Below are 22,890 nucleotides of genomic sequence, written 5' to 3' on the forward strand. Positions count from 1 at the left end.
TTACACCCATTTCAGATGGTCCATTGTCTTTAATCACATATACAATCCTTAATGTCATCATTATGCTTTTATGCTATGACATAAGATGTAAAGTTACAATAGACTGAATTAATATACACTATTATTAATATATAAGTTGTATGCATTACTCAGTGCAAAGCATCACCAGTAGAACAAGTTTAAGTACAAAACATCAGCTAGTGAACAATGCCCATGCTGGTCTAAACTTGTCATTAACCTTCCTCGACCACTCCTGGGTTCCCCAAGCCTCGCCCCTTTGGACCAAAGTTTTTGGCATAGCAAACTGAAAAGAATGATAGAAACAGGTCAATGAAATATGTTTCAAATGTTGTCTTTCAAATCTACAAATAAATAAATTACAATCGACTAAAGTTTGACTAGTAAATATTTCAGCATCTTAAGGTACCCATGGTCATGTACTATATACCTGAAAATATCTGGGAACATTAAAATTGTGATTTTCAGGCCTGGTAAGCTTTTAAAGTCATAGAAATGTCTATACTGAATATATATATTTTCCAGTTATGCTCGGCTCTAAAATAAATCATTCTCTTTTTGAGAGCAATCTCTATAAATTATATTCATCCAGTAATAAGGAACATTTAGAAATTCATGGGTCAAAAGGTGTGGGAAACCTGAATATAGATGACTCTTTATCCCCCACATCTTAATTATTAATGCTAATTGGTGTTGGCACGATCAGATGCAGTCAGCGGGTTGCTTCCATTAGATCCAGTGCATTTAATGAGCATCATTTAGACTTTAATCACTAGTACAGTATTTGAGCTATTGATTGCATTAGGTGGACTTTAAAGGCAGTAAACAAGTAAGCAATGAATAGGCCTATCTGAAACAGACAGTCTATCAATTGGTTAAGTTATATTTTTGAGACTTTGCATTGAGGTGGCATAGTCTGATGTGATTGATGGTACCTTTGCAGTACAGCTCTCCATCTTTATCGGTCACTGTGGTGGATTCAAGGCTTTTTCCACACAATAAACAGCGGAAGCAGGTTTTGTGCCAGGCCTGTTGAATCAGAACCAGTAACAGATTGATAAATCACTGTAGTGAAATACGCTTTACACAGCATGTGTGACAGTAGCATATTGCAGGAGTGCTGAGAATGAGAACAGTACTCTCTTAAAATCTGTTTTATTGAGTGTTTAATGTCATCCTACGAATAGGCCTACGAAAAGAGGTTCATTGCGTTCAACTGACATCAGTATCACGTTTATAGTCCATTCAGAGGCTGAGATATTCCACAAAACATGGGGGAAGGGTGGGGCTTCCCCAAAAAGACTGGATGTCTATGGGCAGAATCCCCCCTAAGATCCTCTTTTTTAGAAACTACTTTGTACCCCATTTGTGCAACAATATAATTTGAGATGTGCAGCTTAACTGGGGTCGGTTTCTTTAATATTAATATGATGAATAATTTCAAAGTAGGGATTTTCTTGTTGCCAAACTCTCTGGGTGTAGTTGTTACCTTTCCAGCACCCATGATCTTCTCTGCTGCATATACAGCTTTTGAACAGCGTGGACAACGATCTGTGCTCCCAAACGTCTGTGCAAACTTGTTTGGGTTTGAGTTAGTGGATGAGGGACGAGGTGGTTTGGGCCTTCAAAAAAACACAAAACTTTCACAAAACAGCAATAAACCAACAACATCATAAACACATGGCTGTGTTCATACTAAAGCTCAATCATCAATTTGATCAATAGAAAAATTTATTTTTGAAGTGCTAATGTTTGAATGGTCAAAATGGTTTGAACTAAAATAATTGTTTTATTTAATAGTTACTCATCTCAAATAATGTATTCACCATAGTGGTTTTGATTTCTTATTATATGAAAGAAATGTTTTTGTGTGTAATTTCAACAAATATATACAGAATATTATATAGAAAGAAAGAAAGTATTCACAGCGCTTAACTTTTTATGTTATGTTACAGCCTTATTCCAAAATGGATTAAATTCATTATTTTCCTCACAATTCTACAAACAATACCCCATAATGACAGCGTGAAAGAAGTTTATTCATCTCAAGGATGATCAGTGGAAACAGGATGCACCTGGGCTAAATTTTGAGTGTTGTGGCAAAGGCTGACTACTTATGTACATGTGATTTTCTCGTTTTTTATTTTTAGATTTAAACAAACTTCTTTCACATTGTCATTATGGGGTATTGTTTGTAGAATTAGAATTGTAGAATAAGCATGAAATGGTTATTATATTGTCTTAGAATATGTCACTGGTACTTTCTCTGTGACATACTCTTGAGGCTTGAGTTCTTCATTATCCACCGGGTCAGAGCTCAATGCTCCAGCACCCTGACCGTACCCATAGCCTTTCGGACCATATTTCTTGCCGTAGCAGGATTTGCAGTAAACCTCAGACTCATGTGCTGCAACTGTTGTGCTGTCCAGACCTTTATGACAAACCACTACAAAATAGAAACAGTTTTGACTCTTTAAAAATATGACTGAGTGAAATGATTTTAAACAATCCCATAGTTTTTCCATAAGGAATAAATATTCATAAGAAATTGACATGGCAACAGTAAATCATATTCATTATAAATTAGCCTCTATGCAAATTAAAATCCCCAATTAACTGCTTGCTCAAGATTTGTCCTTTGATTAAATACATTTTATTTAATGTAAAGTACTTTTTCCCACATTAAAAAAGGATAATAATAATACATTTGAAAGAGCATGTAGCTGTTCAAAATGTAATACTGGCCTACTGCTTATTATACGGCATACTGGGCATACTTATTGTATACTTCCTACTATTTTTTCTAAAGTAGTATGTACACATGATACAACCATAAATACTTCAAGCATGTAGCAGAATGCTACATATTTTGTCACAAAGTAATTACTGCAATCTAAGTACTGTTTAGTAAAACAAAGTACTGTAGTGAAATTTCTTAAAATCTTGTAATCAGATTACAGTTACTGACTCTCAATTAATTGAATTACTTTAAGTACATTATAGGGTTATGCTTATGATTTCAAATATATTATTTATGCAAATATACATGAATTATGGCCCCATAACGAGTCATTGTGAAGGAGAAATGTGAGGTGCTAAGTGTTTGAATTGAAACAATAAACAAGGGGGATAGATGTTATTTAGAATTTTAGTAAAAGTAAAGTAATTAGTAGTGTGATTATTTTTTCCAATTAAGTAATTTGTAAAGTAATGTGATTACAATTTTTAGAGAAATAATTAGTAATTTGTTGTGGATTACTATTTTTTAAGTAACACTTTTTGTCACATGACATCATTATAAGCATGTTTAATTCTGTGAATGCCATCCAGTTATCATCATCGAAATAATTTCTTTTCCATTTTTTATCCAAGTTTGTGTAAAAATGGTACTTATTTGGCTGTCCAATCAAATAGCCAGGTGAGAAAAAGATGAAAAATTTGAGACATGTGATGCTGAGATTACATGTCCAAAAGAATACTTCTCACTTGGTTAACCCCCTATTGTCAGCACTTTCATTGGCAAACAAAAAAGATTAACCATGGGTGAAAATAAAAGGGGGGTTCTACAATGCCATCTGTAGATGAAAAGTTTTGTTTTTTATTCAAATGAATAGGTGTCAGTACAGAGTCAAAGTCCACTGCCTACTGACCTGGAAACATTTAACAAAAATGACTTTGCTCTTTTATATTTATATTTATAAGGTGCACAAAGACTTTAATCTACCGCAAGAGATAAAGAGAGTCTAGAGTTGGGCTATGATCTCACAGCTCCTCCAGAGGGCTGTCATCTCCTGTCTGTGTCTGCCAGCTGCTCCACTGTCAGCCAGAGCAGCTCAAGAGGCTCATGGGAGCTAAGCTTTGAGTCTAATTTTGGGCTGGATGGACAAGAGGCTCTTGGAGACCAAAGCACTTTTGCCCTATGCCATCTACAGCAGATGGAAAGAGGCCCCAGATTGGCAGCTAACTGCAGGGGTGTTAACACAACCAGAGTGTTACCAGTCTTAAACAAACTATCATCACCCTCTTGGCGTGGCCCAGCCCTTAAAGAATTAATGATGTATTACTGAAAGAGGTTTGATGACTGGAGCAACATTTGTACTGCTAAAACTTGCTTTTGGTGGCATTTTGAATTTGTGGACTGGGTACCATATGGCTGGTGTCAAAGTTCATTAGGCTCATGTATTATTATTATTTTATTTTTTTTTTATATTATGCCCCTTTCGTGATTGGAAAGTGAAGAGAGAAAGGGGAAATGGAAAGTGTGCTACTAAGTGATTCTGATGAAATATTACAGAGACCACATACCTGTATTAAGTAAATCAGGTAAATTTTGATTTGATGCTGACTCTAATCTAAACCAAATATAATAATGCTCCCACTGGAAAGAAAATGTAAATGTTTGGTTACTCCAGATAAAATTTAAATGTTTGGTAAACATCAGGTTATTGACAGATTTTTCTTTCTTTTTTTTTTTTTTTAAACACCATTCAGTTCATGTTCTGTTGTGTTCTGGCATGAATGAATAATTCTAAAACATATCTAGTTAAAAATCTCGGAAGCACTGCAATAAGCTTCCATTTGTTAACATAACTTAATTACATTAGTTAACATGAACTAACAATGAACAATCATTTTACAGCATTTATTAATCTTGGTTAATATTCATTTCAATATATAGTAACACATTTTCAACACACTGCCCAATGCCTGAGCAAATGGTGTTTCTTTCACTGTCATGCTCCTCATTAATACCCGAAACCTCTTGCAGACTTACTGCAAATAAAGCAGGTTTTGTGGAAGCTCCGGCTATTGCACTGTATTTCCTCTGCATGGTAAACCGTCTTCTCACAGGCTGCACATTTGGCTCCTCCACCCCAATTTGGCATCCTTGGCTGGGGAAATGAATCTGAATTTTACAGTGATGGGAGAAAGACAGTTAGGTTATAGATGCCAATATGCCAAAGACATTGACCCGAGGTGATGAGTGTAAGAATTAGCTAATTAACAATGCTTACTGTGGAATGCAACCTCCCATTTATCTTTCAAATTCTTTAAATTCTTATGAGAAATGCCAACTTTATGTGATATCTTATGGTCAGATATAAAAATAGATGAATCCTAAAGTAATGAGTCATTTTAATCTCTTTCTATCTCTTCTCTTTGAGCAGGCAGAGGATTACCTCACTAGTGTGGAATGTAATGATAAGGGTCCAGAAATAGATATTTTATTGATGCCGATGCTGCTGGGTTAAAAGTATGCAAGTATATAAGTGTCTGCTCTGTAGAACTCACTAAAATAATCTAAATACAGTAAAAACTTCCTCTATCATGTTGTTATTATATTCTTTGTATATGTTTAAATTAATTTGCTGATCTCTATTTTGTACGAATAAAATAAGGCATAACAATGTCAAGACTAATAGTTAAATAACAATAATTAGTAACACTTTCACATAAAGGATGAAACTTGTATGATATATAATACTTCCGTTAATCATTGATTTACAAACATTATATGTCGCTAAGAATATATATGAATATATAAATCAATGTTTTGTGAATTATTTTACTATTTGAATGTACAATAATGATTGATTTGTTAATAACATTATACAATTTTAAACTTATTAGAGGTGTTACCCAATCATCGTTACTCAAATAAAACTTCACATTCTCTATTTCACAACATTAAAATCCTGATGAATTCTTCAAGAATATCTTTATAATAGGCTTATTTCAACAAACACTAATATGAAAAATATTTGCAAATGCAATAAATAACATATTAGCAAGCCATGGAAAGACATTCAATTGTAAAGGTTTATATTCTACTTACTTAGTCTAGGGTTATGTAAGGCATCTTCTGAAAATAATAGTTTCACCTCTGTGAAGCTCAGGGTGCCTGACAATGTCCATTTTTGACCCTCTTTGAGCAGTCTTTATATACTGGAAAGGAGCAGGGGGGTGTGCTGACACTTAAATGAAGCCATGCTCTTAAATTATCTGCTGACAGTACACAAATGAAATGCAATTACAGTGATATTCAATCCAGAGGTGGGTTATACTACAAGCACCAAAACATTTGTTTAGCTCTTAAAATGCTTCATTGTTCCAGTGAGATTAACTCTTATGCTCTGTCATTTTAACAGGCCACAGGCCATATCAGGGCAGCATTTCCCAAAAGCATTGTCAGCCTAATTAGCCTAAATCATTGGCGCCAATGGTCTCTAAGATCAACTTAACCATGCAATGATTTTGGTTAAAGACTTCCTAATCTTATCTTTTATATGTTATTTATTTGACATATATTTGCACCCTCAGATATCACAGATATAAAACATGAATAAATGCAATTGATATTCACATGACATGACTCTCTGTTTGTGTACACATTATAGAAGTATACTTCAGCCAATTGTTTATTTTGTTTTATTGTTTAGTGTGTTTTTGATTGGTTAAATACAGCCCAAACAGAATCAATGCTATATAAACTTGGTTTTATTTGGTCAGAGAAATACATTATAATAATTTGACAGGAAAACAATGGCAAATTTAATTATACTGATTGAAAATTAAATCAAGTTTTAGATGATTACCCAAAGGGATGTGCCTGCACAAGCAAGTACATAATTTCCAATAAAAAGGAAAATTCTATCAACACTCACTGTCATTCCACACCTCCTGTACAAAGTTGGGAAAGTTACTCTAAAAAAGTTTTTAATTACTAACTACAAATTACATCTTCTACAATGTAATTAGATTATTGTACTAATTACACTGTCTGAAAAGTAATTGCATTACTTATTACTAATTAAAACCCTTATCAACCTTGTGCAGATGGAAAATACAAGGATAGACATGAAATTTTACTTTTAATTCTTTCAAATAAATAATATAAAATCAAATAAATTATTCATGAACTGGCCAAAGAATTCAAAGGGGCTGCATTCATTAGAAAACATAAATTTTAGCATTAGACGTAAAATTAGATTTTAAACTCACTATTGTTTTATATATTGTTCTATAGTCTATACAGTGTTTAACACAATTACATCATTAGTAACTGTAATTAAATTACTGAAAAATTAAGAGTAATCCCTCAAATGAAAGTCATTAAATTACAGTAATTCATTACTTAGTAATGCATTACACCCAACACTGCTCCTGTAAGGAGATGGAAGAATGTTTACACTGTTCTCTTCCACACATGAAAGTGATTTATAAACAATCCATTTTCAACCTACCTGGAGTGATGTAGGGTGTATTCGAAAACGTTTGCTGCATAATCAGTTAATGGCTTAAATCAACATTTCTGTATGAATGAACTCTTAAAGAGATAGTTCACCCCAAAATATTAACTCACCCTCATGCCTTCCCAGATATGCATGGCTTTCTTTCTTTTGCTGAACACAAATAAAGATTTTTGGAAAAATATCTCAGCTCTGCAGGTCCGTACAATGCAAGTGAATGATGATCAGATTACTGAAGGTCCAAAAAGCATATAAAGGCAGCATATGACTCCAGTGGTTTAAATATATATATATATATATATATTTACCATTAATTTCATTATATTAAAAAAAAAACAACTATTCCATAGGAAGACGATAAATGTTATGCGTCAGCATAAGATAGTAGCCGGGCCACAGCTCAAGCATATCGTTTGATTAATATTTTAATCGTTCTTTTGAAACAACATGCAAAACTTTTGTCAGTTACTTACATGTTAAGTAGAACTTTAGGGATAGAAGTAAGGTGGGTTTCATATTACAGTAATACAAAATTTTACATCGGTATTGTATTTATTTTACAACAATGGTGACTCCTAAACGACTCAAATTAATCCAGTTTGAACCGGTTCATTGGAACAAACCAAATCGTTAACTAATCAGACTTCTCAATGCTAGTGCTGTTTTATTTGGGAATATTAGGAAATTTTAGGGAATAGATGATTTGAAAATCAGGGGAGGGTAATTTCCTTATTTATGCCATTAACAGTAAATAGAAAACAGTGACAGACAAAAGTAAATGCATATTTAGTGCACATTAATTTATCTTTATTACAAAGAAACCACATTGTACAGGAGACAGCTCATATAAATGATGTGCAGATTTTAATATTACTAAATTTCATTAACATAAAATACATCTACAACATTTCATAACACCCTCAATCTAACAACATTCTCACAAATTAATATATTTTAACATAATGCCAAATTATGTCAATTTAATATTCTGTGGCACTTATAAACATTTAAAGGTTTGGCAATTCCTAGAAGCCCTGAAATTAGATTTCCTGTTAACATTTAATACAAATCTTTGCACCATGCATTGTTCATTCATTCTTTTGTAACCATCCATTTACAGCATTTTTTAGGCAATAACTCATTTAAAAAGGCCACCTCGATTGTGCTTTTATTTTTTTCCACGATAAACCCTCAACTGCCTTCCTGTTAAAGAGTAGCACCATGTTTGCATGCTGTCCTGGCTTCCTCAAAGTCTCAGCACCATGAAAAGCATTGAGAACCACAAATACACAAGACGTTAATGCAGACCCTAAAGTAAAATAATAAAAAGGCAAAAACATAAAAACAATGATCAAAAGATAAACACATAATGGCTCAAACAGACAAACTGTTTTTAGCAGCATTAGGTCTGCAGGTGTAGTTGTCCTCAGTCATCTACTCAGGTATCTTCTGAACTTACATCAAGCTTTCTCTGAGGGATGTAGATATTTCTTGGTACTGTGTTGTTGGTTACAGTAGAGAAGGAGACCGGGGTGTGGAAGAAACTCTGCTGGAGAGGTTGACTGCCTTTGGGTGTGGTTACTAAAGCCTGGAATAAAGAGAACAAATATGCAAATTATTTCAATTTAAACAGTTTCTATGCCTGGCTTTGGAAGAAAATAGTTATCAATTCTGTCTACATTATACAGTATTACTTTGATGCCTGATTTCACTTCACCCATGTGAGACTATAGATAAATGTAATGAATCTAGACATCAAGATTTACATCATATTGGTTATCTGCCTTTCACAAAAATAATTATTGCCATCTGTCAGAAGTTCTATATCAGTGAATGCCTTTAGTGGATTGTTTTGTAGGTGTGGGTGAGAAAAAGATCAATATTTAAGTAATTTTTACACAATACAAAAAATCTCCAATTTCACTTTCACTTCCACATTCTTCTTTTGTTTTTGACAATTCGCATTCTACTTTCATATAGTCTCTGAAGATATGCATTTAACTCCAGGAGTCCTATGGATTACTTTTATGCTGCCTTTCTGTACTTTTTGGACCTTCAAATTTCTGGTCACCATTCACTTGCATTGTATGGACCTACAGAGCTGAAATATTCTTCTAAAAATCTTTGTTTGTGTTCAGCAAAAGAAAGAAAGTCATCCACATCTGGGATGGCGAGAGGGTGAGTTAATGATGAGAGAATTTATAATTTTGGGTGAACTATCCCTTTAACCACTCTTGAAGTGCTCTTAGGCACGTGCTGTCTTCAGAGTTTTGCAGCAAACTCCCGCAAAAATATTGGTAAGGATACTGATAGAGGCAAATGTTTATGGCCGCTGCATGCAGTGACAGACAGGACATGCCTGCTTACGCTATTTCTGTGGAGATGATAAATTGAAGAAAACAAATACACAAATATTTTGAAAAACAAACATAATCTCAAATGTATTCCTTAATGAGAAATGGTGGGATAAATCACTAAAATAACTTGTGAAAGTGAAGACAGTATACTGTATAATAGGCTGGGTTCTAAAAAAATAAAAAACAGTGGAAATGTAAAATGGAACAAGACTTAAGTTTTTTTGTCTCCAACAAGAGACATATTGGAAATAGTTTGATATTTAAAATATAATTAGTTAGTATTTAAAGCTTTAAAGGAAATGTTATAGCCCTATTTTATTATATGATTTCAAGTTAAATACAAATAAATTCTTCTTAAGATGGATAAATCAATTATTCTTCATAATCACGAAAGCCCTAAAACTGACAATTACCGGTAATCATCATAATCACAATTTTAATTTTTTTTGACAACTTACCGTCAGCCAAATTTGATAATCGTGACAGCTCTAGTTAAAACACGTTTACATTAATAAATGTTTATAGATTTTTCTAAATATTTGAATATATTATTGAAGTTTGGTCTTTGTCATTTTGCACATAATCTTCAAGCCATCAACAGAGCTGACTGGACTGAGGAGATAATTTCAACTCACAAATTTGCAGCAAATATTTAAGCGTACATGATTACATGTTTGTTATTAACTCAATTCATTATAGTAATTGTATCGCTAAGAATATGCTTGTATTTAAGATGCTTCTGTGTCATACTTTCGTTTATCATCTAATCTGTCAAATCTAACACAACAGTCAGCGGGCATTCTGCCACCACACTGCACATGTGTTGACACTTTGTAAAACAAGAGGATTGGGTCTATAGACCTTATTCACAGTTTGTTTGATGTTTGATTTTTAATGGGAATGGAAACTAAGCTGTTTAGGAGAGACCATCTCTTCAATGGCATGCAAGGTATAAAGATGTAAACAGCTCCTAGATATGATTTTTCACAACTCATGTTGTCTGTCTGGAGTTTTTTGTCTACTGAGTGTCCTTGAAAAACATTTTTTTTCAATGTTTTGTACACGGAATGATATAAAAACACATTAAACTGCAGTACATCTCATCGAAGAGACTGTACGTCTATCCCTCACAGCCTCGTTGTCATTCTCGTTAAAATGAAATATGGCACTGCTGTGAATAAGGTCTAGCACAGACATGGGCAACATATGGCCCACAGGCCATATCAGCTAGACTCTAGCATGTAATGAATAAAACGTATATATTTTTTCTTGGCAGATACATTTAACAAATACTTTAACAGGTAGTTAAACGGCAGTTCATTCTGTCATCACTGCTCACCCCTGAGTCTGTATGAATTGTTCTCTGCCATGGAACAAAAAAAAGGAGATGTTAAGCAAACCGTTTGAGTCTCATTCACTGTCACTGCATCTTTTTTTCATTCAATGAAAGTGAATGGTGATTGAAACTTCCTAGTATCTCCTTTAAGAAAGTCTTACAGGTTTGTAACAGCATGAAGGTAAGACAATTGACAATTAAAATTTTTATGTGAATTATCTCAAGTAAAAGTAAAAACCTGTCAAGTTACCTTCAAAAATAGCCATTTAAATTTGACAAGACGTATTGAAAATGTTAACAGATTAAATAATGAAAGAGAACTGTGCTGCATAATTAGTTATAATGTATATTGAAAACAGATTATATACAAATATTAAATATAGATACAATATATTATGTATATTATTGTGGCAGGGCGGAGCCGGGTCGTTATTCTACATACCCGGTCCCTTATTAGGCTAATCAAGCCTAGGAATAGACTGCAGAGGATTGTGTGGGAGAGAGAGATCCTTTACGAACATGTCCGTCGTGTGTGTGTGTGTTGTTGTCTTTTGTTTAAGTTTATTATTAAAATATTATTTATATTTACAAGCCGGTTCTCGCCTCCTCCTTTCCATTGAACTGCTTTACACTGGTGCCACAATTATATTTATATAATTATATTATTATTGTTTTGTATATTAGTAGAAATGTTTTTAAATGGACTGATTCAGATGGCAGAGAAAATACCTGCATATGTCAGATGGAGCTCTAGAAAGATGGAGATGAGAGATTTAACAGGTGTAATTCTGCAGCTGAGTAGTTCTGTTAGCTTTACAATTATTGTCAAAGGTGATTTAAAAAAGGAAGCGCCACAATTTAAAGGCATCAAAAGACCGCTCCAACATTGCACGCTTGCAAATTGCAATGCTGACAGTTTTGTCGATTATAAGCAGGAGTGATAGTGTCTTACAGATGCAGAATAACGCTATTTGCATTTCAGATTCACAGGTTTATACATGTCTAACATCGTAAGTTCAGTAAAAATGCGCTTCCCTGCATGTGCTCACACTAAACTTAAGTGTCAGCACGAGAGAGATTATTTTGTTTTAATCGTCTCCTCTATTCACGCCCCAACATTTAAGACCTCAGCAACTGAAATTTAAGACTTCATGTAATTTATTAAAGACTTTTTATGTCCTTAAAATTTAAGAAGTAAATGTAAGACTTTTTAAGGACCTGCGGATACCCTGCTATGGGTGATGTGGAGTGATACAAATAGAAGATCCGTGAAGCGCTCAGAGCTGCAATTTATCATGAATAAAGCAAGGCTGTTGACCATTCAGTATCCAGGACCAGAACTATCCATTTTATAATTATCATTATGCTACCAATTTTACATACAGTATTAGCGCATCCTTAGCATTTACAGTGGTCTTACCTGGGGTATGCTGATGAAGGAGATGGGCTGCCCTTGTATTGAGGCTGGTTGCAGAGCTTGAGCAGGAGAGAGGGGCTTCACAAATATCATGCCCCGTGGTGGCAGGCCTAGGTTAGGGGATGCCAAAGAGCTGGCCCGCTCTGTAATAGAGTTTTGTGCGGTGGTGCCAGGGATAAGACCTAGGTTCTGCAGGGTGAAATTGAGAATGGTAGGACTGGGGCTGTGGATACGATGGCCATGAGAAGAGAAAGGAGAGACGGTGGGTATCCGATGGAGAGGGAGGCGGGTGGGAGTGACTTCTTGAGGAAGATTGGGTCTGGAACCTATGAACGAACAAAATATGGGTAATCGTTCAGCTCATTACAGAAAAGGCTTTAAACAAATAGATCTAAATGGAAATAAAGAGTGAGGAAGAGATGTTATGCTGGCAAAACATTTGTTTCTCCATTGACGCCCATTAAAAAGTTGTTTTAGTCTAACAAAGTATGAATTGTAAACGTTTCATTATATTATAATAGAAGTTTTGCCAGTGACTGATTGTTTGGAGGGCTCTAAACAGTGTCAAATAGTTAATACTTAAAGTTTAGCATTTATGGCCTAGGTGAGTGGCTCAAAAGATTTGCCTATGAGCAAAGATGACACTGTCCAGGTTGCATACTTCTTGGGCTACATGGGTAGATATCAACATAAACAGGATTCTAAATTAAATTAAACATAATAAGTTACTGATTTGAGACTTAATGGGCAGCAAGCAAAATGGACACTAGCATACCTGCTGTTGGGGTCTGGTAAACATTATAAGTTGGAGTGGAGGCTTTGGAGCTCTCTCCAGTGGAGCACTGCACATCTCTGAAGCTCACAAGAGACTGCTGGGAGATTGGAATCAAAAAACCTGCAGGGATCAAAGTCTGAGAAACAAACAAGAATTAAAGCCAAGATTATAAAAAACATGCAAATCAAAACCACCAAGTTACCTAAGGATTCAAAAGATTAATTGGACATGGTGCTGTAGAGTTTTTCTGAATTCAAGTACATGCTGTGCTATTCGTACCTCTATGGGTCCAGATGGCAGCACCACATCCTGCAATGGAACGCTGACCTTCTGGACCTGTGATTGTGCTGTTCTGACAGGGGTCAGTCCTGTCTCATTGTCTGAGGTGTGAACCTTGTCCTCCTCTTCCAGGAAGGTCTCCACGCTGTGCTCCAGAGGTGCTGCGCTGGCGGGCAACGAGGAAGAATGGTTCTCAGAGGGTTTGGAGAACTCCAGATGCAGAGCTCTCTGGGATGGTCGGTTAGAGAGAAAAGCACCTCTTCGGGCCATCAGGCGCGCTTGGAGAATCTCACACAGCTTTGGAGAAGCGTTCTATAAATGATAAAACAGCAGAAAGGGTCAACCTGGCTGCTAGACTATAAAATGCATAGCTAAGAAGTTCAGGGTGGAAAAAAATGTTTTGCCCAAATGAAACTGTTGTTTTTATATTTCCAATTCAACTATAAAACACAAATCACTATATATACACTCAATAAGCACTTTATTAGGAATATAATGGTCCTAATAAAGTGCCTGACGAGGTCTTGCCATTTTAGCCCATCCACCTCAAGGTTCGACGTGTTGTACATTCTGAGATGCTATTCGGCTCACTTGTACAGAGTGGTTATCTGAGTTACCGTAGCCTTTCTGTCAGCTCAAGCCAGTCTGGCCATTCTTTGTTGACCTCTCTAATCAACAAGATGTTTCCATCCGCAGAACTGCTGCTTACTGAATGTTTTTGGTCCCGCTCTGTGTAAAGTCTAGAGATTGTTGGTCATAAAAATACCAGGAGATCAGCAGTTACAGAAACACTCAAACCAGCCCGTCTGACACCAACAATCAATCCACGGTCGAAATCACTGAGATCACATTTTTTGCCCATTCTGATGGTTGATGTGAAAATTAACTGAAGCTCCTGACCCCTATCTGCATGAGTTTAAGCATTGCACTGCTGCCACATGATTGGCTGATTATAATCGCATGAATAAGTAGTTGTACAGGTGTTCCTAATATAGTGTTCAGTGAGCGTACATCTCACACTGGCTGTTAGATAAGCAAAACTACCCCCTGCTGCACAAAAAGTAGATATTTGGTGGGTGTCAATTTCACACCCGGATTAAATTAATTTCTGACAATTTGTTTGGGCAAACTGTAAAATAGCAATCTGCCTTAAATGCCGGTTCAAAAGATTACTTATTTTTCAATTGAAGGACTTTAATATGTTCAAAGTAAAGTGTATAATTTCTATGCTGCCAAAAATTATTTGCAAAAATAATGATTGTACGCAAACAGGTTCTACAAACATTTCTACCACCCCTTTCAATGTCTTTCAATGTTTAGTTCAACAGGTTTACCTTTACATTTGTTATAAATTCTTATACAAATAATTAACATAAACTTACCTTTGGCTCTGTCCGTTGGACTTTGGATGGACTCCCCTCTAAGCCATTTTCTTCAAATGCTCGTTTAAGGTTTGAGGGACTCGTTGGTTCTTGGTCATGTGATGATGGGTAGAGGGTTTGGTCAGCACTACTCACGGTAGGGGGTGATGTTTTTGTGTTTGTGCTCCCTGGGCTCTCAAATGTCATTGAGCGAACGGCTAGGCTGTTGGGTGGTGGTCTAAGAGAGGTGGAGTGCATGTAAACAGCATATGATCCGCCTGTCTGGGGCTGAGGTATCAGAACAGGGATGACGGGGGTGCACTTGGTAGGATGGTATGAGATTGCCCCTACAGGCAGAAATGGGATCTGCATCCCCGAAGGCCCATTATGCTGATGTTCATAAGCAGGTGTGGATTCAGATAGTACAGACGATACTGAAGGGCTTCCATTCTGTGATTCTGCCACCTCCCTCTTAGATTGCCTTTGGATGTCCCTGTAATCAATACAATAGTGTTGATCACTCAAATAGGTACTTAATTTTCCTTTCATCTTTTTTTAAAGGAACACAAGTTTACTTACATGGACTGCTCATCTAGTTGACTTTTGCAGATGGCAGCAAGGTGGGCCATTTTACTTGCACAGAACACACCATTTGCAGAATCACCTTAAGTATTCAGTGTAAAAACGTTTAGTTTTTGCAGTACAATAAAATAAATCTAGTTATGTTTTGACTTTAAATTGCTAATGCTGAGTGCTTTGTGCTCTTTCAGGTCCATTTTGGTTTTAAAACAACATTTGTATTTAATGTTAATGTTTTTGTATTAGTACTGCACAATATACAACTAAATATGTTGAAAACAAGAATAAAATGAAATAGTAGTTATTGAACAAAGATAAAATCTAACCATCCATGTCACTGTTCTTTAAAGGTACATCGACAATAAACTGTAAACTGGTTCACCTGTCATTTTATTGGGACTAGATGGTGCAGAATTTATTTTTCTGCGGTCATCCTGAATGCTCTTGACCAGCTTGACCAAGGAATGATGGCGGGTGAAACCTTGTTTTGTTCCAGGGGAGGAAAATAAATTTTTAGCACAATTGTCTATGGAGGAACGAGAATCCAGAAGCCTTGATGCTGATGAAGTGGAGATCTTTAGATCTGTAAGAAAATAAGTATAAACAAACAAACACTAAATAGTGGTACAAACTACCACCTACATTTTTTTTGTTTTGTTAAAGGACTGAGGACCTCAAGTGAGAAGTGTATTTTTTAAAAGTACATTGATTAAAGCAAAATAATTTTGATTATGATCAGGCCAAATTTCATACACAAGAGAAAAGGATTATAATGATGTATGGAACACTAACCCTTTGGAGATGGCAAGTCATTTGGCCCGGTCCACTTGAAAGCAGGTTTTCTACCTCTATCCTCAGTCACGTGCACTTTCTTTATCAGCTCTAGGCTGCTCAAAACATTTGCGATATCATAAAGTCTGCGGATCTTAGCTGGCAACAGAAAAAGAAGAAGAAAAAAGGTTTTCCGTAAAAATACAGATGTGTTTTAATTACTATTGTTTTTTTAGGTTCTTTAAATACATTTTTAAAGATTAACTGTATTTAAAGTGATAGTTCATCCAAAAATTCTCTCACACATCCCAGATGCATATGACTTACTTTCTTCTGCTGAACACAAACAAAGATTTTTAGAAGAATATCTCAGCTCTGTACGTCCATACAGTGCAAGTGACCAGAATTTTGATGCTCCAAAAAATACATAAAGGCCGCATTAAAGTAATCCATAAGACTCTAGTTGTTAAATGCATATCTTCAGAAGTGATATGATAGGTGTGGGGGAGAAAAAGATCAACATTTAAGACTTTTTACTATAAATTCTCCTCCCTGCCCAGTAGGTGGTGATATGCATGAAGAATGCTAATTGCCGTAAACAAAAGCAAAATCGTAAAAAAGGACTTAAATATTGATCTGTTTCTCACCCACACTTATCATATTGCTTCAGTAGATGTAGATTTAACAACTGGAGTCTTATGGATTACTTTTTTGATGCATTTATAGGGGTGGCTGTGGCTGAGTTAGTAGAGTGGTTCGGCCATTAATCGCAGGGTTGGTGGTTTGAATCCCAGCCCACACGACTCCACGTCCTTGGGCAAGACACTGAACCCCAATGGCAGGCTAGCACCTTGCATGGCAGCTCTGCCACCATTGGTGTACAAATGTGTGTGTGTGAATGGGTGAATAAGTCACAGTGTAAAGCACTTTGAATACTGTTAAGGTTAAAAAGGTGCTATATAAGTGCAGACCATTTTTTTAGACCTTCAAAGTTTTGGTGCTCATTCACTAGCATTGTATGGACCTACAGAGCTGAGATATTTTTTAAAAATCTTAATTTGTGTTCAGCAGAAGAAAGAAAGTCTTACACACCTGGGATAGAATGAGGGTGAATAAATGAGAACATTTAAAAAAAAATTGGTTGAAATATCCCCTTAATGCTTTGTTTGTAGTTGATTTATAACCACCATATAAAATAATATCTCCATGAATATCTCCATAACACTGTCACCATAAGTACAAATTCCAAAGTGTTATTTTGGGTACAATTTTAATACATATCATGGTGAGAACAGCACTCACTTTTGAACTTGTTTTTGTCCTGATCCACCACCTGGTCCTCTCCGATGAGGATCTTGGCAGCAATCTCTAGACTAACCACAGGAGGGCTGGACACCAGGAACAACATGACAAACTTCTGACTCATCACTCTCAGAGACTTGTCCTTCCGACTGTTTGCTGCTGCTACAGAAAAGGACAAGGTCAATACATTTGTGTTCTGTGCTTCAGAGACACCATAAAATAAGTATTTTCTACTATCTTTTGTAATACAACAGTACTCAGTGGAAATGACTGCTTTAAGCAAAGGGCCAGCCAGAATGTCACATTCGCACACCTGCTTTAGGATCGGTTCCTGAAAGCTCTGCTTGACCAGAGTCTCCATCCATATCAAAACTGGACATTTCTTCATTTTCCTTTTCCTCTCCGTCCAATTCGAAAACTCTCTCTTCTCGCTCTAAGCTCCTTTGACGGATCTGTTGCAACAGTTGTTCATAGCGGTTCTCTTTGCCAGCTCGTCTGAGTACAGCAAGTGTCTGTGCGAGTTTTGCCCGCCCATGCCAGGTGTAGCAGTTCTTAGCCAGTCGGCTGACCATGCTTAGACTTTCAAGGACATTCATGATATCATAGATGCGACGACGTTCCACATCTTAAAGTGTAGAGACAATAGCAGCAATTAGGATTGACCAAACAAAACATAATTTGATTATGACTGAATTAACTGTAGTTGTGTTTTGAGCAACTTACTCAGTTCGGCTGCCACATCGTCAAGGCAGATGTTATTGTTTACAGCAGGATTGGGGTAGTTTGGATACCTTGCCAGAAATTTGAAACACAGCAAACCCAGGCTTTTGTCTTTACGACTTATTTGAAGCTTTTCTACCTCCTCCCCTTGCTCAGGCTCCTGTGTGACAAAGGAAAACAAATATTTAAACACATGGACAGGCAAATGAGCAGTGCCTTCCAAGATGTGTATACAGATGTGTGTACAAACAAAGATTTTTAGAAGAATATATCAGCTATGCAGGTCCATACAATGCAAGTGAATGTTGACCAGTAATCCAAAAGCTCCAAAAAGGAGATAACATCAGCATAAAAGTTATCCATCAGACTCCAGTGGTTAAATCAATGTCTTCTGAAGTGATCCAGTTGGTTTTGGGTGAGAACAGACCAAATTTTTTCACTGTATATCTTGACAACAGTCCTCTTGGTGATCATGATTTCCAACTCGATTACACTTCCTATAGCTCAAGCACCAATAAGTGTAATCGAGCTTGGAATCGTGATTGTGCCTAGAGACTGCAATGACAAAATGTAAAGAGAAAAACGGTTTACATTTTGGTATGTTCTTACCCAAAACCAACTGGATCGCTTCAGAAGATATGGATTAAACCACTGGAGTCTTATGGATTACTTTTATGCTGCCATTATGTCCTTTTTGGAGCTTCAAAATTTTGGTCACCATTCACTAGCATTGTATGGACCTACAGAGCTGAAATATTTTTCTAAAAACTTAACTTAAGTTCTGCAGAAGAAAGAAAGTAATACACATTTGGGATGGCATGAGGGTGAGTCAACAATGATAGAATTTTCATTTTTGGGTGAACTATTCCTTTTAATCTAGGTTGCAGATGGACTACCAAATAGACCACTATATCCTTAAACAAGACTCTTTACCCTAGGTTGCTTCAGTAGCCATCACCCAGAAAGTAGTACTGATTTATTTAAGTGTAATTAAATCTCTTCTGCTGACTTTTACTGATACCTGTGAGTTTTCAGATTCACTGCTGTCCACAGCGCATTCTTTCTCACGGTTACGAATCTCAGGGCTGGCTGCACTGATGAGCATCTTTAGGTTGGAGGTGGGTGTCCAGGGTTCACTTGATAGTGCCTCATGGCCCTTAGTGGGTGTTGTCAGAGGTCCCATGGTCTTATGGCTCTCCAGTAACACAGCTTCAGATGTAGATTTCCCTGAGGTTTTTAATGATGTTTGTGGTTCCACAAAAACATGCCCCTATTTCACAGAAAACACATTGGATATTAGGTTTGCACTATTTCAGGAAACAACACTGCCGTACTGTATGTTCTTCATAGTAAACACATCCTATTAATTTGGTAAGACAAAATGACATTTGTTTAAACAAAACAGACATTACTGACATTTTCATTTGCTGATCTTGCCTTGACTGGACTGTTTAAAGGTTTCTTGACCACTTTATGACCATCTGGTAATGTACTGTTCATCTTCCACCTAAGGAATCAAACACACAATGCAACGTTACAACATTTAACTCCCATCTGCAATATTGTTTACAATGAATTAATGAGCCCTACCGTTTCTTTACAGCATTATACAATCTTGGAGACAGCATCATGAAGATTTTCCAGCTGTAACTCTTATCAACGTCTGGCTTAACTAAAACTAAATGTTGTGATTTAACAGATTTTCAGAAATCCGCATAAATAAAAAAATATATATATTTTGATTTAAAATTCCAGTATTGATTTTGTGCCCTTAGCGATAACTGACAAGCGTTCCATCGAATCCTGACGGAGAATTTCTAAAATAACACGCCCCCAACGGACAGTGGCCAATGAGCGCGGCGTTGGGAGGCGGGACTTCAAAGAGTCCCGCGTGCCCCACACTTTTTGAAATCTTGGTGCGGAATCTCGACTCCCAAACGAGTCAACCCGGAACGTGCTAGGCTAACTTTCTAACTGATAAAAGCGTTTAAAACATCTAATGATCACACATTTTGTATAATGCAGGGTTAATATTAATACACTATTTACTTAAACCACTTTCAACAGCACAGTTCATGTCACATTAATTTGACCTGAGTACCAACCTGTATAGGAGCTACTGTTCACATTTACTTACATGCTATATAATTAAAATTTTTACAACCATTACCAAATAATTGTTCAAAGATTTTCTTATATCAGAATATATGGTTATATTTAGAGAAAGAATACAGTCATATTTGTTTATAACACACAAATTGGTTGTTTCATAGTCAGTTAGCGCGGGTTCAAGTCCCCAAAAAGCCGCCAATCTGGTCGTGTGGCTTAAATTTATATTATTGCTTACAATAAAATACATAATAACGGAGAAATGTTTGCTTTCGAGTAATTTAACCAACCACATAGTATTTGTTTTAAGTCAAACAAGCTTGAAATCAGGAAGTCCACAAGCTTACAGCTACCTACCAACCATACGTTACATTTCACTACATGTACTAAAACTACACAACATGACAAAATATAAACAATACTTACCCAAACAAAGATGTGTCACTTTCACATACTACTCATCTCAAATCCAGATGTGCTTGTATTTCCGTAAGATAGGCAAATATTACGCAATTCTGTAGCTCTTTCTCCGAGAAAATCGGATAGAACACACTTCCCGTGTGTTAGCGCAAGACAAATTAACGTAGACGTGGATGAATGTAAAGAAAGTGGCTGCTTTCAAAGCACAGTTGAAGAAAAGTTTGACACAACCAACCGACATAGTAAAAAGTTGATTTGTTCAGTCTGACCATTCATCCCGCCTAGATACTGGACACAGCGCGCTACATCACGACCCGCCCTGAAAGTATCTCCACCAATCACCGCTGGAGGAACCAAGGCTGGGGGAGGAGTTAGACTTACGGCGACGACTACAACAGTGGGGCTGGGTGGTAAAAACCCGATCAAGACTTTTTCCAGGGTGTACACACACACACACACACACACACACACACACACACACACACACACACACACACACACACACATATATATATATATATATATATATATATATATATATATATATATATATATATATAAGCTTGAAAAAAAAAAAAACATTGTCAACGTAATTTTTGTGAACGTGAAAAACATTTACATGTATATAAAATAAATGTTAATTATAATAGTAATATATTAATATATAAATAAAATATAACATGTAATAATATTACATTACTTTAGAGATGCTGAATATTTAGTTAAATGCTGCTGTTCACCACAGTTTCGATTAATTTAATAGGTTGCTTCAACTCAAAATTGCTCAGGGACAGAATAAGTAAATATTTTAAAGTAATTTCTACATGATAAAATGATTGAAAATGTTGTGTGAATTGATTATATTATGTTCATGTACATTAATATGAACTATGGCTTATTTTATGAATATAATGCCCAGTCTTTATCCACCTGGGACTCAGCTTTACTTATTGTATACTGAATTATGTATTTATGTATTTATTTATTTATTTTGAAAGATATTTTTGTACAGGGACAGAACAAGAACATCATTTCATAAAATAATAAAAAAAAGAACATAAATAATAATAAAAAAAAAAAAACGAAAAAAGATGCATTGTACTTAGAGATTATAGCGCATGCTACTTTATATCTCTGGTCCATAGATAGGCTTTTTTCCCTAGGAAAAAAAAAAAAAATTACAATAAAAATAAATAAAAAATAAACAATAGTAACAAAAGCATTTGAAAATTGGAGAGAATATATAAACTATAAAAGTTCATATTTATTGTATCCAATATTACCTATATGAGACTCAATTATATGGCTTTAAAAATTGGTCAAATTTATAAGATAATTGGATATGATTTTGTAATTTTACTTTTTAATTCTGAAGTATTTTTAAAACCATTATTTTTTTACTTTAACTTTAACTTAAGTAATACGTTTGTTTGGTATCTGTACTTTTATTAAGTATGGAAATTGAGTACCTTTTCCACCACTGGTGTGGTATAAAAAATTATAAGAAAAAGAAATCTCATTCCTGTAGCACAGTCTGCCGCTAGATGGCAGCGTGCGTATTCACTGTGCGCGTTGTCATGGAGACGTTCTGCGATGAAGCGAAGGAGAAAAGACCAGTGTGCACGGAATAACGTAATATGATGTATTGAAGCTGGTCCCGCGTGCACAGCCTACTCTGCCTGCCACTGCTGCTCCTCTCGCGCAGACAGGGGAACACAGCCCTCATCCTTTAGGGCAGACCCAGCGCTCCTGTTTGGGGTGAGTTTTCTGTTTTATATTCACGTCAATCGTCTTAACTAGGTGCTCGTAGTTAATTACCTTAAATATATCATTGGGGTCAGAATTGTGGTGCAGTGTGAGCTTTTAAAATTGAATCACTTAAGAATCAGGGGACCTTGACTACAATATCTGTGAATGTGATGAAGGAGGGACTGCCTGGCAGAGATGTGGTTACCTACATTAAAAGAGTATTCACCTATGTGCAAACATAAGTAAGAACATATAGTTTCAAGTTTTTTGAAAATAAGTATTTATCTATGTGCATGAAATCAGAAGTCAGAATAAATGGGTTTATGTGTTTAAAAAAAATCTTAAAATTATAATTTGTTTGTGGGTCCCTTGTTTCCCAAAAGTACAACGTGTGATAGCGGGTATTTGTGTTTTTGGGGTGAAAGTTTATTTATATGCATGTGGCTT

General features: G+C 35.8%; 2 protein-coding genes across 2 annotated transcripts; both read right to left on the reverse strand.

Moving 5' to 3' along the window:
- Positions 1-9: 9 nt before the first annotated feature.
- On the reverse strand, positions 10-5,941 carry LOC127659465 (cysteine and glycine-rich protein 3-like). Its single transcript, XM_052149309.1, has 6 exons — positions 5,855-5,941; positions 4,793-4,924; positions 2,296-2,464; positions 1,508-1,640; positions 954-1,047; positions 10-304 (listed from the first exon to the last, which is right to left on the reverse strand). The coding sequence occupies exons 2-6, from the start codon at positions 4,902-4,904 to the stop codon at positions 234-236; spliced, it is 579 nt and encodes a 192-aa protein (XP_052005269.1). The 5' UTR covers positions 4,905-4,924; positions 5,855-5,941; the 3' UTR covers positions 10-233.
- Positions 5,942-8,065: 2,124 nt separating this feature from the next.
- On the reverse strand, positions 8,066-21,002 carry LOC127661464 (transcription factor E2F8-like). Its single transcript, XM_052152207.1, has 14 exons — positions 20,701-21,002; positions 19,582-19,672; positions 19,187-19,435; positions 18,169-18,325; positions 17,759-18,070; positions 17,446-17,607; positions 16,165-16,302; positions 15,755-15,955; positions 15,373-15,457; positions 14,815-15,286; positions 13,433-13,744; positions 13,154-13,289; positions 12,382-12,704; positions 8,066-8,856 (listed from the first exon to the last, which is right to left on the reverse strand). The coding sequence occupies exons 2-14, from the start codon at positions 19,663-19,665 to the stop codon at positions 8,707-8,709; spliced, it is 2,781 nt and encodes a 926-aa protein (XP_052008167.1). The 5' UTR covers positions 19,666-19,672; positions 20,701-21,002; the 3' UTR covers positions 8,066-8,706.
- Between the last annotated feature and the right edge of the window lie 1,888 nt (positions 21,003-22,890).

Source organism: Xyrauchen texanus, chromosome 2, assembly GCF_025860055.1.
Source record: "Xyrauchen texanus isolate HMW12.3.18 chromosome 2, RBS_HiC_50CHRs, whole genome shotgun sequence".
Classification (NCBI taxonomy): domain Eukaryota; kingdom Metazoa; phylum Chordata; class Actinopteri; order Cypriniformes; family Catostomidae; genus Xyrauchen; species Xyrauchen texanus.